The sequence below is a fragment of the Carcharhinus amblyrhynchos genome, chromosome 4 (assembly GCF_965287045.1).
Source record: "Carcharhinus amblyrhynchos chromosome 4, sCarAmb.v2.hapA, whole genome shotgun sequence".
Classification (NCBI taxonomy): Eukaryota; Metazoa; Chordata; class Chondrichthyes; order Carcharhiniformes; family Carcharhinidae; genus Carcharhinus; species Carcharhinus amblyrhynchos.
Genome location: NC_137327.1, coordinates 98993870 through 99012161, shown reverse-complemented (window position 1 = coordinate 99012161; position 18292 = coordinate 98993870). Strand labels below are relative to the sequence as shown.

Sequence of the window (18292 nt, the reverse complement as noted above, 5' to 3'; positions counted from 1 at the left end):
CGACAGATCAGCCATGATCTTATTGAATGGCGGGGCAGGCTCGAAGGGCTAGATGGCCGACTCCTGCTCCTATTTCTTATGTTCTTATGTTCTTTTACGCATGTGCAGTGGCCCCTAGATGTCATCCTCTTGATCATTGGCCAGCTCAATCGCTGACTAGCCCAGACTCTCCCGACACCCTCACTGCCCAACTGTGGTCCCCACCAACATTCCTAGGCCAGCCCCGACCACCCCTTCTCTACCCTGGAGCGCCCCTATCTCCAGCCCGCTCCCCCCCCCCCGCCCCGCCGCCACTCGGCCCATGCCCCAGAGGGGATGATTTCCCCCCCAACTTCCCCCAGGCAGATAACCCCTGCACTGGCACATCCCCAAGCTGACCCTGCCCTCCAGGCTGCCCCAATCACTCTGCTCCCTCCAGCACCGATTGATCCCAGTGCAGAGTAGCAGCAGGAACCCTCACCCCAACAGATCGCTCCCTAAGCCCCAACCCAGCTGGCCCCAACCGCTTGGCACTGCCCGATGCCCATGTTCAGGACGCACCACCCATCTGCTGCCCAACCCTTCACTCCAGCAGGGTTGTCCAGCTAGTTCCCTGAAAGTGTTGAGATGCTAGTGGGCCTGGAGTATTCAGTCCTGAGCCCATCAATCCCATTAAAATAAGATTAAAAACAGATGCAAAGTACTTATCTTGTATTCCTGCTGGTTTCCAGATATCTGGCGCTTGGAGATATGCACATGATGGGACGCATGCGCGGATCCTGTATATTAGCTGACACATGATTTTCCTGGCCCACCGCACTAAAAAATTAGTGCAGCGGGTTGGGAGAGTCGCCCCCTAAGATTTTCTTGCAGTATTGCAAAAAGAAAGCAAATCAGTATGTCAAATAAAGCATTCACAAGTGATATGTTGAAAATGATAATCAGTTGTAGTTACCTGACTGCGCACTAACTCATCATGGTTGAATTGTATTTAAAAAGTATGATATTGCAGCCTGGTTTACTTAATTTGGTTAAAATGAGTTTTTCATTCATTCAAGGGAGATCTAATTTAAGCAGGAGGGATATAACTAAGGATCAGTAATTCCTTTAACTGGACCTAAATGAAAAAGTGAATCGAATAGGCTAAATAGGCTTCCCATATTTTTAGATTCTTGTAGAAGTAACTAGTGCACAATAGGACTGGCTATCCCAAGTCTCTCTAAATTGAGTGAAAACCTTTCACTGCATTCAGAATTTATTTATATGAAAGTTGCATAGAAATGGATTTAGTTAGCATTATTTATTTTCACTTATAAAATTCATCTAATTTAGTTTGAAGTACAAACACGAGAAATGTCTATGGCTTTTCTGGTATCTTTTTAGTTGAAATTTGATACCATTTGAGACTAACTGCATGCTGTTTTGTTATTACCTTCAAAAACACATCAATATTTTGAGATAGGTCTAGAGAAAACAGTTTGCGTAATTCCAGGATTTAATGTTTTAAATTACAATGGGAGACTGACAGAATTGTATTTGTTTTCATTGGATAAAAGAAAAATAATGAAGTAGAAGGATTCAAGTAATTAAAATGAAAAGTTGGATGAACAGTGTGGATAAAAACATTGAAGAACAAGCAAAAATATGTACAATATTTAGAACCCTAAGGCAACATGGGAAACTATAAGAAGGTAACATCTTCCCACCAGCACCCCCAACAAAAATAGACTCTCGCACAAACACTTAATAATATGTTAAGACTTTTAAAATAATGTAGATAAATGCCTACTTCGAAATAGAATTGAAGGTTTTAAGGATAAATATATACAAAGATGGTTAAATATTCTTTGGAGCATAATGACAAATTGGATGCTTAAGCTGTGAAAAGCAATTACTGAGAATGAAAATTGGGAATTCTTGTCTCCTAAGTTGAATGAGTTGAATACAAAAGAAGGTAATATAATTGTAATGGATTTTGTAAGGAAGAGCCTGATTTCTCACATTATTTCTGCTTTATTAAGTTTTAAGTCCACTGTTGCATTGTTCCTTGACATTGAAAATAACTTTGGCTGTTTCCATTATTGCTTACCTTTTCATTCTCCTCAACAGAAGGAGAATTTTTGTGTTGGGAAATGAAGTTAATGGATTATGAATAGTTTGTAAATTGCAGTAGGAAAGAGCAGTGAGATTGCTTATAAATTAATTGAAACAATAGACAATGGATGTATGTTTTGGTTGGTAGTGAAGTCTCCAAACTTCTAATTTTTTTTATTTGTTCCTGGTGCATGAACATTGTTGGCAAAGCCAGCATTTATTAACCATCCTTAATTGCCCTTGCAATTGGTGATGAGTTGTCTTCTGGAATTGCTGCAGCTGGAGTGATGATGGATTGATAGTGCTATTAGGGAGAGAGTTCCAGGATTTTGATCCTGAGACTGTGAAGCAACAGCAATGTAGCTCAAAGTCAGAATGCTGTGTGGCTTGGAAGGGAGCTTGCAAGTGGTGATGTTCCGATGCACCTGCACTCTTGTCTTTCTAGGCGGTAAAGGCTGTGAGTGTGGAATGTGCTGTTGAAGACAGCAATATAGCTCAAAATCAGAATGATGTGTGGCTTGGAAGGGAACTTGCAAGTGGTGATGTACCGCCTTCTAGGCGGTAAAGGTTGTGAGTTTGGAATGTGCTGTTGAAGATACGTTGGTGAATTGCTGTGGTGCATCTTCAAAGTGGTATACACTGTTACTTTGCAATGATGCTGAAGAGAGTGAATGCTTAAGTGGTGGGCTGGAGAACTGATTAAGTTGAAGTTGCATACATCTAGGTAAGAGGAAAGTATTCTACTATACTCCTGACTTATGTCTTGTTGGATGAGTTTTGGAAAGACAAGAGATGAGTTATGGCAAAATTTCCAAGGTCTGACCAATTCTTATAGCCACACTATTTATATGGCTGCTCCAGTTTAGTTCCTGAATAATAGTAATCCCCAGGGCATTAATAGAGGGTGATTTGCAATGCAATTGGATGTCAAGAGGAGATGGTTAGATCATAACTAATTAGAGACGGTCATTGTGTGACACAAATGTTACTTGCCAGATCTTGCTGCATATGGGAGGAAACTGCTTCAGCATCTGAGGAGTTGTGGTTGGTGCAGAACATTGTGCAATCACAAATGAAAATCTTCACTTCTTGTTGGTCTGAACCGTGCTGGGACCAGAGTACTGGCGAATCGTGTAAAGAGGACTGTAGACAGGGCTTTAAACTAATTGGGGGGGGGGAGGGTGCGACGGTAGGTGACATTACGAGGCCTAAAGTTAAGGAGAGGGTACAGGTAAGGAGGTCAAGGATGTCCCAATAATAAAGGGAGTAGGGGGCGTGAGTATGAATAGGGTCCAGGGGAAGGCTGGGATGAAGTCACTTTATCTGAATGCACGAAGCATTCGGAATAAAGTGGATGAGCTGGTGGCGCAGATCAGCACAAATGGATATGATCTGGTGGCCATTACAGAGACGTGGCTGCAAGGTGACAGGGACTGGGAGCTGAATGTCCAGGGGTATCAAGTGTTTAGGAAGGATAGGTGGGAGGGAAAAGGGGGGGGGGGGGGGGCGCGTAGCTCTGCTGATTAAGGATAGCATCAGGGTGGTAGCAAGGGATGATATTGGAGCCAGGGAGCAGAAAGTGGAACCGTTGTGGGTAGAGATTAGGAACAGCAAAGGGAGGAAGACACTGGTGGGTGTCGTCTATAGGCCCCCGAATAATGATCTGGAGGTGGGGCGGGCTGTTAACGCGCAAATAAGTGCGGCGTGCAGGAATGGGACGGCCGTAGTTATGGGGGATTTCAATCTACATTTTGATTGGTCGACCCATGTTGGACGCGGTGGGATCGAGGAGGAGTCCTTGGAATGCTGCCGGGATAGTTTCCTTGAACAGTGTGTGTTGGAGCCGCCGAGGGATCGAGCTATCTTGAATCTGGTGTTATATAATGAGGCGGGTAGAATCAGGGACTTTGCGGTGAAGGATCCTCTTGGGGAGAGTGATCATTGTATGGTGGAGTTTCTGGTGCAGATGGAGGAGGACAAAGTGGGTTCCCGGACGTGTGTCCTTTGTTTGAACAGAGGGGAGTACGGTCGGATGAGAGAGGAATTGGCGAATGTGGACTGGGGGAGCGCATTGGAAGGTAGGTCTGCTGAGGAGCAGTGGAGGATTTTTAAGGAGACCTTTCTTGGTGCTCAGCAGAAATTTATTCCGATGGTCAAAAAGGACCGTAGGAGGAGAGGTAATAAGCCGTGGATAACGAAGGAGGTGAAGGAAAGTGTTAAATTAAAAGCGGAGGCGTTTAGAGTAGCTAAGAGTAGTGGGCGAGAAGAGGATTGGGAGAGGTTTAAATGTCAACAAAGATTGACAAAGAAATTGATAAAGAAGGGTAGGATAAACTATGAAACTAGGCTAGCGCTTAATATAAAAAAGGATAGCAAGAGTTTTTATAAGTATATAAAAAGAAAGAGGCTGGCTAGGGTGAACGTTGGACCCTTAGAGGATGAGAAGGGGGACTTAGTGGTAGGGGATGGGGAAATGGCTGAGGTCTTGAATACCTTTTTTGTTTCGGTCTTCACGGAGGAGGACGTGAATAATTTGCCAGGTGTTAGAGATGGAAAGGTGGTAGGACTGGAGGGTCTCGATGACATTACTGTTACTAGAGAAGCGGTGCTCGACAGACTGGAGGGGCTGATTGTGGACAAGTCCCCAGGACTGGATGGAATGCATCCGAGGGTTCTGAAAGAAATGGCGGAGGTGATAGTGGATGCCTTGGTGGTTATTTTCCAGACGTCGCTGGATTCCGGGGAAGTGCCAGAAGATTGGAAAGCGGCTAATGTTACGCCGTTGTTTAAGAAGGGTGCCAGGCAAAATGCGGGGAATTATAGGCCGGTTAGTTTATTAGTCTGTTGTAGGTAAAATGTTAGAATCCGTCATCAAGGAGGAAATAGCGAGGCATCTTGAGGGGAATTGCTTGACAGAGCAGACGCAGCACGGTTTCGTTAAGGGGAAGTTGTGTCTGACAAATTTACTGGAGTTCTATGAGGATGTATCTAGGGCGGTGGATAGAGGAGAGCCGGTGGATGTGGTCTTTCTTGATTTTCAGAAGGCGTTTGACAAGGTACCTCACAAGAGGTTATTGCAGAAGGTCAGGGGACATGGAGTTGGGGGTAGGGTGTTAGCGTGGATAGAGGACTGGTTGTCAAATAGGAGGCAGAGAGTGGGGGTCAATGGCGGCTATTCGGATTGGTGGTTGGTGACTAGTGGAGTGCCTCAGGGGTCGGTGCTGGGGCCTCAGCTATTCACCATTTATATAGATGATCTGGAGGAGGGAACCGAGTGTATGGTGTCGAAATTTGCTGATGACACCAAGATTGGTGGAACGGCAAATTGTGCGGAGAGTGTGGAGAGTCTGCAGAAGGATCTAGATAGGCTGGGCGAATGGGCCAGGAACTGGCAAATGGAATTTAATGTTGGCAAGTGCAAGGTGGTGCACTTTGGTAGGAATAATGGTAGGAAGGATTATTACTTACGTGGAGAAAAACTGCAGCATGCGACGGTGCAGAGGGACCTCGAGGTCCTTGTGCATGAGTCGCAAAAACCCAGCTTGCAGGTGCAGCAGGTGATCAGGAAGGCGAATGGGATGCTGGCCTTCATAGCGAGGGGGATTGAATATAGAAGTAGGGAGGTCTTGCTGCGGCTGTATAGGGCATTGGTGAGGTCGCAGCTGGAGTACTGTGTGCAGTTTTGGGCGCCGTACTTACGCAAGGATATTTTGGCCTTGGAGGGAGTGCAGAGGAGGTTTACTAGGCTGATGCCGGAGTTGAGGGGGTTGAGCTATGAGGAGAGGCTGAATAAACTAGGCTTGTACTCGTTAGAGTTTAGAAGAATGAGGGGAGATCTCATTGAGACGTATAAGATGATGAATGGGATGGATAGGATAGAGGTGGAGAGACTCTTCCCGCTCAGAAAGGACAGTAGGACTAGGGGGCACAGCCTCAAGATAAAGGGGGTGCGGTTTAGAACGGAGTTGAGGAAGAACTTCTTCACTCAAAGGGTGGTGAATCTCTGGAATTCTCTGCCCGTTGAAGTGGTGGAGGCTACCTCGCTAAATATTTTTAAGACGCGGGTTGATGGGTTTTTGATAAGAGAGGGGATTAAGGGTTATGGGGAGAGGGTGGGAATGTGGAACTGAGCCACGACAGATCAGCCATGATCTTATTGAATGGCAGGGCAGGCTTGAAGGGCCAGATGGCCTACTCCTGCTCCTATTTCTTATGTTCTCATGTTCTAACCTTATGATGCAGGGAAGGTCACGGATGAAGCAGCAGAAGATGGTTGGGCCTAGGACATTGACATGAGAAACTCCTTCAACAATATTCTGGGACTGAAATGATTGGCTTTTAGTAGCTACAGTATTCATCCTTTGTGCCAATATGACCCCAACAAGTGGAGAGGTTTTCTCCCCGACTCCCACTGACTGCAATTTTTCACGTGCATAAGTGATCCACATGGCTGCTTTGTTGATTCTGTTTGAATTTTTAAATAACCGTCCATTTTTTTCATGAAAGTATTGCCTACTTGAAATATTAACCTGCTTTAATCCAGAATGCACTTGGTAATGTGGAAACAGCAGTTAAATAGTTCACTTGAGCTTTCATCAATATTTTTTATGATCAAAATTCACTTTATAGCAATTAAACTCATTTATTTTTCAGGTAATATGTGCAGATTATGCGATCAAATGGTAGATTGATGTATGACATAATAGATTATGTTTTGCTCTTCTCTCAGTATTAATTTTGATCAACTGCATTAAACAAAAAGATGTTAATTCTGCCTAGCAAGGACCAAGGTTTCTGTCATGTTTGAATCAGAGCTCAGGAGATTGTACCTTACAAGGTTACAGTTAAACCTACTTCTGAATAAGCTCTAATTTAAAAGATGGCTTACAGAGCAATGTTGCATGAAAACATATCAAGTTTAAGTAGAGTTGAATTATGTTCTTTTTAACAAAAATTCAACAAGCCATTAAAGTAGCATCATTATCGTTCATAAATATTTAATATTACAGGGACATTTAGAATATCCCTGTTTTAAAAAAAAAGAAGTGCCTGTTTTCAAACATGGCAGTAGTGGTGGGTCATTGCAAATAATTTGAATTTTTGATGATTTTGGATCAGCCACCCATTTTACATCTCTCCTGATTTTTCTTTCTATTAACTTTGAAGAATAGTTGCGATGGTGTAAAGTGAATAGTTTGATGCATTTATCTCTCAACCTTCAATACCTTTGTTTTCTACTCCGTAACTTAGTGAATATATATTCTCAAATTTTCTCTGCTCTTATCTCTGAAAATGATGCACTCCACTTCTCATGTTCATAAGAGCTTTGATTTCCAAACCTATAAGAACATAGAAACTGCTGGATGATAAAACATTCATTTGGTTCACCATCTATCACCATTGCAGTTGCCTGAAACATTGGAATGGGAACTATTAATTAATTACAGCAATCAATCTTTATCAATTTGTTGAAACAGGAAGGACACACGATGAACCACAATGTGGTGGAGAACTTTAGAAACCATAGATTCAAGTTCACCTTTTTCCTACTATGCATGCTGCACTTACCACATCATGTTTCAAATTACTCATGTACTGTATCCTAAAAGTTATTTTCAGAGGAAAATCTAATTTATTTATATTTTAGTAAATGAGTACTAACTGCTCCAATAGATTGACTGCTTGCTAATAGAAACAGGATTAGACCAGTCAGCCTCTCAACTGTTCAATTAGATGTTTACTTACCAGTATCTTAACTCCACTTTTTGACTTAGTTCCATAACCTGAATACTCTTGTCAAATAACAATATTTTAGTCATTGAAAAAAATCGATATTAAATTCTTAATTTGCTGGACATTGGTGGTGATAAGGGCAGTAAGGTTTTTGGTGAGATTCTATAGTGTGGGAAACACAGACGTTAGTGCAGCACGCCTGTCAGTGGCTGTTTAATCCAGCTGCTGTGTGACTGTTATATTTGTTATATATTACATTTTATATTTTATGTTAAATATGTTATACTTGGGGCAGCACAATGGCGCGGTGGTTAGCACTACTGCCTCACAGCGGCAGGGACCCAAGTTCGATTCCCAGCTTGGGTCACTTTGTGGAGTTTGCACATTCTCCCCAAGGCTGGGTGGGTTTCCTCTGGGTGCTCTGATTGCCTCCCTAGGTCCAAAAGACGTGCTGGTTAGGTGCATTAGCCATGCTAAATTCTCCCTCAATGTATCCAAACAGGCACCAGAGTGTGACGACTAGGGGATTTTCGCAGTAACTTCATTGTAGTGTTTATGTAAGCCTATTTATGACAATAATAAATAAACTTATTAAGTAAATAATAAATTTTAATGAAAATTAATATGCACAGACTCATTGAGCATTAATACTATTATTTTAGGGGACATGATTTGTTGGTTCTTTTACCTTTTAGAAAATATGTGAAGTAGTACTAATATGTATTCTGTTTCTAATATTAATTCTTTGACCCTTATTTTCATTGGAAGATCTCTTGACTGCAATTGCCTGTATTTGGAGAAGATTTCTTTAAATTTCTTACTGCTAATTTCTGTTGATTTGCTAAACTAATTTAAAAATTGCCAATGCAAATTTTGGATTCACCTACTTATATGACTGCATTTGATTGATTGGGATGTCTTCTATCCAACCTTTAGCTCATATTACTGGAAGGGACGGTTGCAGTGAGAGGCACTTTTGCTTATGGCGCCCAACAGGCATGGCTGCTTAACACATCTTTGCGTGATAATATATTGTTTGGCAAAAGTTATGATGAAGAAAGGTAAGAGTTCACCATCCTTGGTGCTAATTGTTTAGTTGGTAATGTTTCCCGTGGTACTGTTCTGCAGACGCCAGAGGCCCCGGCAGCCATCCTTCATGTTTGAGCATTGATTATGAATATTGGCAGGACATAAGAACATAACAAATAGGAGCAGGAGTAGGCCATCTAGCCCTTCGAGCCTGCCCCGCCATTCAATAAGATCATGGCTGATCTGTCGTAGCTCAGTTCCACATTCCCGCCCTCTCCCCATAACCCTTAATCCCCTCTCTTATCAAAAACCCATCAACCCGTGTCTTAAAAATATTTAGCGAGGTAGCCTCCCCCACTTCAACGGGCAGAGAATTCCAGAGATTCACCACCCTTTGAGTGAAGAAGTTCCTCCTCAACTCCATTCTAAACCGCCCCCCCTTTATCTTGAGGCTGTGCCCCCTAGTCCTACTATCCTTTCTGAGCGGGAAGAGTCTCTCCACCTCTATCCTATCCATCCCATTCATCACCTTATACGTCTCAATGAGATCTCCCCTCATTCTTCTAAACTCTAACGAGGGGATATGGCTAAGGTATTGAATAACTTTTTTGTTTCTGTCTTCACGGAGGAGGACGTGAATAATTTGCCGGGTGTTAGTGATGGAAAGGTGGTAGGACTGGAGGGTCTTAATGACATTACTGTTACTAGAGAGGCGGTGCTCGACAGACTGGAGGGGCTGATTATGGACAAGTCCCCAGGACCGGATGGAATGAATCCGAGGGTTCTGAAAGAAATGGCGGAGGTGATAGTAGATGCCTTGGTGGTTATTTTCCAGACGTCGCTGGATTCCGGGGAAGTGCCAGAGGATTGGAAAACGGCTAATGTTACGCCGTTGTTTAAGAAGGGTGCCAGGCAAAATGTGGGGAATTATAGGCCGGTTAGTTTAACGTCTGTGGTAGGTAAAATGTTAGAATCCGTCATTAAGGAGGAAATTGCGAGGCATCTTGAAGGGAATTGCTTGATAGAGCAGACGCAGCACGGTTTCATTAAAGGGAAGTCGTGTCTGACAAATTTACTGGAGTTCTATGAGGATGTGTCTAGGGCGGTGGATAGAGGAGAGCCGGTGGATGTGGTCTTTCTGGATTTTCAGAAGGCGTTTGACAAAGTACCTCACAAGAGGTTATTGCAGAAGGTCAGGGGACATGGAGTTGGGGGTAGGGTGTTAGCGTGGATAGAGGATTGGTTGTCAAATAGGAGGCAGAGAGTGGGGGTCAATGGGTGCTATTCGGATTGGCGGATGGTGACTAGTGGAGTGCCCCAGGGGTCGGTGCTGGGGCCTCAGCTTTTTGCCATTTATATAGATGATCTGGAGGAGGGAACCGAGTGTAGGGTGTCGAAATTTGCTGATGACACCAAGACTGGGGGAACGGCAAATTTTGCGGAGGGTGTGGAGAGTCTGCAGAAGGATCTAGATAGGCTGGGCGAATGGGCCAGGAAATGGCAAATGGAATTTAATGTTGGCAAGTGTGAGGTGGTGCACTTTGGTAGGAATAATGGTAGGAAGGACTATTACTTACGTGGCGAAAAACTGCAGCAGGCGACGGTGCAGAGGGACCTTGGGGTCCTTGTGCATGAGTCGCAAAAACCCAGCTTGCAGGTGCAGCAGGTGGTCAGGAAGGTGAATGGGATGCTGGCCTTCATAGCGAGGGGGATTGAATATAAAAGTAAGGAGGTCTTGCTGCAGCTGTATAGGGCATTGGTGAGGCCGCAGCTGGAGTACTGTGTGCAGTTTTGGGCGCCGCACCTGCACAAAGATATTTTGGCCTTGGAGGGAGTGCAGAGGAGGTTTACTAGGCTGATACCGGAGTTGAGGGGGTTGAGCTATGAGGAGAGGCTGAATAAACTAGGCTTGTACTCGTTAGAGTTTAGAAGAATGAGGGGAGATCTCATTGAGATGTATAAGATGATGAATGGGATGGATAGGATAGTGGTGGAGAGACTCTTCCCGCTCAAAAAAGACAGCAGGACTAGGGGGCACAGCCTCAAGATAAAGGGGGTGCGGTTTAGAACGGAGTTGAGGAGGAACTTCTTCACTCAAAGGATGGTGAATCTCTGGAATTCTCTGCCCGTTGAAGTGGTGGAGGCTGCCTCGCTAAATATTTTTAAGACGCGGGTTGATGGGTTTTTGATGAGAGAGGGGATTAAGGGTTATGGGGAGAGGGCGGGAAAGTGGAACTGAGCCACGACAGATCAGCCATGATCGTATTGAATGGCGGGGCAGGCTCGAGGGGCTAGATGGCCTACTCCCGCTCCTATTTCTTATGTTCTTATGTTCTTATGTAGTTTATTCAGCCTCTCCTCATAGCTCAACCCCCTCAACTCTGGTATCAGCCTAGTAAACCTCCTCTGCACTCCCTCCAAGGCCAAAATATCCTTGCGTAAGTACTGTGCCCAAAACTGCACACAGTACTCCAGCTGCGGCCTCACCAATGCTCTATACAACCGCAGCAAGACCTCCCTACTTTTATATTCAATCCCCCTCGCTATGAAGGCCAGCATCCCATTCGCCTTCCTGACCACCTGCTGCACCTGCAAGCTGGGTTTTTGCGACTCATGCACAAGGACCCCGAGGTCCCTCTGCACCGTCGCCTGCTGCAGTTTTTCGCCACGTAAGTGATAATCCTTCCTACCATTATTCCTACCAAAGTGGACCACCTCGCACTTGCCAACATTAAATTCCATTTGCCATTTCCTGGCCCATTCGCCCAGCCTATCTAGATCCTTCTGCAGACTCTTCACACCCTCCGCACAATTTGCCGTTCCACCAATCTTGGTGTCATCAGCAAATTTCGACACGCTACACTCGGTTCCCTCCTCCAGATCATCTATATAAATGGTACAAAGCTGAGGCCCCAGCACCGACCCCTGGGGCACTCCACTAGTCACCATCCGCCAATCCGAATAGCACCCATTGACCCCCACTCTCTGCCTCCTATTTGACAACCAATCCTCTATCCACGCTAACACCCTACCCCCAACTCCACATCCCCTGACCTTCTGCAATAACAGAAGGAGAGCTAAGGATTATCTGCAAATTGTGATTTCCTTGTTCCTTTTCAGCTCATTCCATTCTATGAAGGGAACAGAGTCAATGAAGTAAAGTTTTTGGTTATGTCATTACTCAAATCAAAAACAACCCCCTCTTCTAGATCCCTATTAATCTGCCAGTTAGTAAATGTTTCAAATTACTTATCAACTTGCTTCCGCCTTAATGATCTGGATAAGCATGTGACCTCACTCAGTAAGGAACTGTGGATTAATTTCATTTTCTACCATTTTGATAAGCAGTGTTGGAGAATGCTATGCTTATTTTATCTTATTTTGTAACATTGTGATGGAATGAAATCCTGATGTCCTGCCTGCCTGTCTTCAGGTGGATATTCTATTCAAACTACAGGCAGGATCCGAGTGAGCATTGCAGACCAATGAGATGCAGTGAGGTTTGCTGACGGAGGAAGCTCATTCTGTTTTGCTTCACTGTTTGTTAGACTCACATTTGATTTATGCTCCACACATTTACAATGATGCACAGCTAAAAGTGCTTTACAGCAATGTAGTGTGAATATACAATAAATTAGACTTTTTAAAAGCTTTCATTAAAATTTTGCAAATGAAAACAATCGATTTCAGTCACTAACTCTATTCTGTGACATCAGTGTCATGTCTTTTTGACTCCAGAAAGCCAGGAGGGCAGGATCTGGAACTAACCTCTACATGGTTTTACTGGGGGCAATTTTGAGCCTGCACTCTCTGTCCGTGGGAATGGCAGTGCACACTTAAAATCCAGAGATACTCGGAAAGCATAATTCATGCCAGTGCATTCCTGAGGTCAGGTCTTCCAAACTTCATGCTGGTGGAGTAATGTGGAATGCGCCACAGGACTCATTTTAATACATTAGCATGTCATTAGCGAACAATCTCTCTGGTACTTTACTCCCTCACTGGATATTCAGCGCTGTTGGTGTGATGTCATGACGGTGTGATTTACAATACAAAACTGTTATGGGGATCTCCCTGAGGTTGTAAAGGTGAGTATAGCCCCCAGGGAAAGGGACAGGACCATTCAGTGGTCTGGCAATGCACCCTTTCCCATTTTCTACCATTTTGAGAAGCAGTGTTTGAGAATGCCATGCTTATTTTATCTTCTTTAAACAGAACAGATCAACAATATGGAATATCATTGTCATGGAGTCTTTTTGTTCCAAAAAGAGAAGTGTACAAAAAAGTTTTTGGGTCTTATGTTCTTGTCAGTTGCTATTTATTAGCTTGGATTTGTTGGTAGAATAGAGTCATAAAGGTTTACAGCATGGAAACAGACCCTTTAGCTCAACTTATCCATGCCGTCCTTTTATTTAAAACCTCTAAACTAATCCCAATTGCCCACATTTGGCCCATGTCTCTCGATACCCATCGTACCCATGTAACTATCTATAAATGCTTTTTAAAAGATAAAATTGTACCCGCCTCTATTACTACCTCTGGCAGTTTGTTCCAGACACTCACCACCCTCTGTGTGAAAAAATTGCCCCTCTGAACACTTTTGTATCTTTCCCTCTCACCTTAAACCTATGCCCTCTAGTTTTAGACTCTTACCTTTGGGAAAAGATATTGACAATCCTACCTTGTCTATGCCCTTCATTATTTTATAGACTTCTATAAGGTCACCCCTCAGCCTCCTACACTCCAGAGGAAAAAGGTCCCAGTCTAATCAGCCTCTCCTTATAACTCAATCCGTAAGTCCCGGTAGTATCCTGGTAAGTCTTTTCTATACTCTTTCTAGTTTAATAAATTCCTTGCTTTAATAGGGTGACCAGAATTGCACACACTACTCCAAGTGTGGCCTGATCAATGTCTTGTACAACTTCAACAAGACGTCCCAACTCCTGTATTCAGTGTTCTGACCGATGAAACCAAGCATGCCGAATGCCGCCTTCACCACTCTGTCCACCTGTGACTCCACTTTCAAGGAGCTATGAACAAATATCCCTAGATCACTTTGTTCTGTAATGCTCCCCAAAGCCCTACTATTAACTGTGTAAGTCCTGCCCTGGTTCAGTCTACCAAAATGCATCATCTTGCATTTGTCTAAATTAAACTCCATCAGCTATTTGTCAGCCCACTGACCCAATTGATCAAGATTGCGTTGCAATCACAGATAACTTTCTTCACTGTCCACGATATCACCAATCTTGGTGTCATCTGCAAACTTACTGACCATGTCCCCAAATTTTCATCCAAATCATTAATATAAATGACAAATAACAGTGGGCCCATCTCTGATCCCTGAGGCACACCGCTGGTCACAGGCCTCCAGTTTGAAAAACAACTCTCTACAACCACCCACTAATTTTGTATCCATTTAGATACCTTACCCTGGATCCCATGAGATTTAACTTTATGCAACAGTACTCTGACTCTGGCGCAGAAAGTTGTTGCCCTAAGTCTATAACATCATGATGGATGAAATCCCAATGTCCTGCCTGCCTCTTCAGGCGGATATTCTATTCAAACTACAGGCAGGATCTGAGTGAACATTGCTGTTCACAGACCAATGAGATGCAGTGAAGTTTCCTGATGGAGTGAAGCTGATTCTGTTTTGCTTCTCTCTTGGTTAGACTTACATTTGATTTATCCTTCACACATTTATAATGATGAACAGCTAAAATTGCTTTACAGCAATGTAGTGTGAGTAAACAATAAACTGCATTTCTTTAAAGCTTTCATTCAAATTTTGCAAATGAAAACAATCGATTTCAGTTGCTAAATCATGTCCATGCCAACCTTTGCCAAGGGTTGGGCCCCAGTGACAGCCTCATAGGGGAGGGATTAATTTTCATTTGGTTGTAGGCCAGGAGCAGATATAAGAGTGGAGGATACCAGTGATGGCTTTTGGGAGGACAGCCTATGATTAGGGGGAAGCAGCTGATGATCGGGGAGGGGAAAGAGGGGGAGAGATGTGCCAAGTCTAATCGGGAGTGGGGAAGGAAGTCCCTGAGAACTTCATGGTGGACTGCAAGGAGAAGTTTATTCCTGTTATTTATCGGGGTGCCCTTTAAAGATGCGCCCCAATCTCAATGCAACCGGATTTTGCAAGATCTCAGCCCCTTGCATGACAGCAAAAAGCGTATCCTCTTGATTTTCTTAGGCAATGTCAAAATCTGGAGAGAAAAGAACTGTATTTCTCTAGAGAGTACCACACCAGTTTTCTCACCAGAATCAACACACTACCATTTTTTTGGTAAGATTCCCAAATAAGCTTTTGTTTCCAGAGATACGCACAGAAACTAGCACTTCCTAGCCCAATTACACCATTTCAGTCTGTTCCTATTTATGGAAGCACAATGAAATTGCAGTTCAGCCCACAATCTGAATACAATTAAACACAATTAATATACTATTAATAGATTCTACTTTCTGTTTAAATAAAAGTCAGAATTTATATGTACAACAAAAATTTAAAAACAAATTAAAGACCTCCATGCTTTGCATCAAGCATTACATTGCAAGATACTCTTCTGCTAGAACCCTTAACAAATTCTGTGTACGTCCATTTCTTTTGGTAAAACAATCCAACAGTGGATGACAGTGGATTGACCCATTTAATTTTAGAGATTTTGTTTCTTTCAAACATTTTGTTGCAAGCCACCAATGTCAATCAGTTATCCCATTTTCACTTTTCATAGAGTTTTGGTGTTGGCTGTCCCTTGATTCAAAGATGACATCTACTCAGATTTGCTTATTTCTGTCATTGGTCTTCATGAAACTGAACAGGCCAATTCTCTACCCACAGACCTTTGGGCACATGGGGGAAAAAATTCCCATGAAGTAATGGAATCCATGTTGAATGGATCCAAGCTAGATGGCGAAGTATAAAACAAAACACACATCTTTTCTTTGAGAATAAGTTCATTCACAGGACTCAGCATTACAGATCTCTGCTTCCTAATTATTCACCCAGTTTCCTGGCTGTTTTGATTTATATTCTCTTTTAAAACCAATGAAATAAATAAATAACTTACTGAACTAATTGAAAACCCCTGAATGGGGTATTCTAACAAAAACTAAGAGAAAACTTCAAAGACTGTTCCCAGGGTTGATGATCCATTCCAGCCTCAGTGGTCATGGAAGACCTCAAGCACTACATACTCCCTCTCCAGGGACATCTGGATGCAAATGTAGCCACAGAGCAGGGGCAGACAGTAGACAGTCAAGTCTAACAACATGCTGCCTGAACCTGTTAATGGCAAGTCCAGGAGCAGACCCATGAGGAGGCCCTGCAATTTGCCTCTCCTTTCGTCCCACCCCCTCCTTCCCCCCCAACATGCTCTGCATTTGGTGGCCAATGGGTAATATAAAACAGATGGTAAGAGTTTCTACAAGTATTTAAATAGGAAAAACATATCTAAAGTGAATGTTGGTCTTCTAGGGAGTGAGTCTGGAAATAATAACGGGAAAAAAAGGAAATGGTAGAAGTGTTGATTGGGTATTTCGTGTCTGTCTTCACTGTCCAAGACTATGGGCAGGATTTTTCACCCATTGGTCGCCCCAAAACTTGAAAATCCCACTCGAGATCAACGGACTTTCCATGGTCCATTCCTCGCCTGCGACGATTCCCATGGGTGGAATGGGAAAATTTGCCCCTGAGGATCCTCTCAAAGATGCGTGAAAGTCAAGAGGCAATAGAAAAGGAAGAACTTAAAACAATCACCATCACCAAGGAAAACTATTAGACTTAAAGGCTGATGAGTCTCCAGGACCTGATGGCCTGCATCTTAGAAGATGCTGCAGAGATATTTCATTATAATTTCCCTCCTTGGTTATAATCTTCCAAAATTCTTTAAATTCTGGAAGGATTCCAAGGGACTGGGAAATAAAAACTTCCCTTATTCAAGAAAAGACGGAGACAGAAATGAGGAAACTATAGGCCAGTTAGCTTGTCCCTTGGGAAGTTGTTAAAATCCATTGTTAAGAAGATTATAGCAGGATACCTAGAACTTCATAACGGGAATGGGCAGATTCTTAAAACTTGCTGCCATTAACACTTTGCTTCTTAACACAGCTGCATACTATATATTTAACAATGTTATTGCTACAAGCTGAAGAGACAGGAAATACAATTTTTTTTCATATTAATCTTGCAGTAGAATGTAGCTGTCATATGTTGGGGTGATTGTTTTGTAAATAAGTATGCTATCTTCCTTCTTTCTTTTATGAAATTGTCGGGAAAATAGCAATTGGAAAGACTTAATAATTACATTTACTATCTATGCAAAACTTCTAATTCAACCTATATTTTATTAAAGCATGCTAAGGTGAATTCGTTGTGCTCATAGTTGGGAAGTCACATTTGGAACTGAGCTTTCAGGCCTTACGGAGGTTAAGAACAGAGGCAAATAGAGCCCAAAATTTGCTGCGCTATCAGTGTCCTGGTTTCCTGATGCCGTTCCTGGCAGTGACAATTTTAGCAAAGGCCAACTCCTGGGCCAGTTGCACTAATCACTCCTGTTAGCCAATTAAGCTCATTAAGAATCTTGTTAAGCATACTGAAAGGAGGCCGAGTGGAATTTTTCGGTCAGTTGCAAGTTTCCCAACGTGATAGGATGCTGCTGCAGACAAAAGCCACCCTGAATAGGGATTCACATCTGGCTGTTTGACCATTTTTTTAATTGAAACTTTTAACTTACCATTCATTGCAGACTGCTGCTCCAATCAAGCTGGAAGGCCTGTGATTGGCCCTCCAGCTTTATGAACTGCCCATTACATATAATTGTGCAGGGAACCTGTCTCCATGCCAATTAAATGTACAGTTCTGAGTAAATCACAGGTCAGTAATTGGTAAAACACATGAAGAGTTAAATAGCATTATACAGAAACCAAAATAATAATTGAAACCTTTGTGTAGTCAGCATCTCAAAACATGTATTCTCCCTTTAAAAGCAGAAAACTGGAATTGCTGTTCAGGTGTTTTATAAAATGAAAGATCACATTGGATTTTAGCATTCTAAGCAGGCATAAAAATAATTGGACTCATGGATTTACAAAAAAAAACAATTTCTATGTTTATGTTTCTTAGGTATAATAATGTTTTGGAGGCTTGTTGTTTGTATCCTGACATAGAGAGTTTACCATTCGGAGACATGACTGAGGTAAAAAGTATTTTGTACACCAATGATTTGATACTCATATAAGTTCATGGTTCCCATGTTCCCAGTGCAGAACCACATTAAAGGGAGCTCAGATCAGAAGTAGAGCTAACAGCACTGTAGGAATGATTTTTTGATCTAAACTTCCTTTAAGCTCAGTTCTCCATGGGAAGCATGGGATAGAATTTATTCTATGCTGTTAATCTAAATGTGCATTGAATCATTACATTGTGCAGCTTTGCTGTTTATTTGGA

General features: G+C 42.8%; 1 protein-coding gene across 3 annotated transcripts in view; it reads left to right on the top strand.

Annotated features, from left to right (window-relative positions):
• LOC145342242 (ATP-binding cassette sub-family C member 5-like) overlaps positions 1–18292 on the top strand; it is a 188064-nt gene that overhangs the window by 96261 nt on the left and 73511 nt on the right. For all 3 annotated transcript variants that reach the window (XM_080187638.1, XM_080187637.1, XM_080187636.1), the window contains exons 13-14: positions 8743–8867; positions 17969–18041. In XM_080187638.1, coding sequence (XP_080043764.1) covers positions 8743–8867; positions 17969–18041 — 198 coding nt within the window. The remainder of the gene's footprint in view (positions 1–8742; positions 8868–17968; positions 18042–18292) is intronic.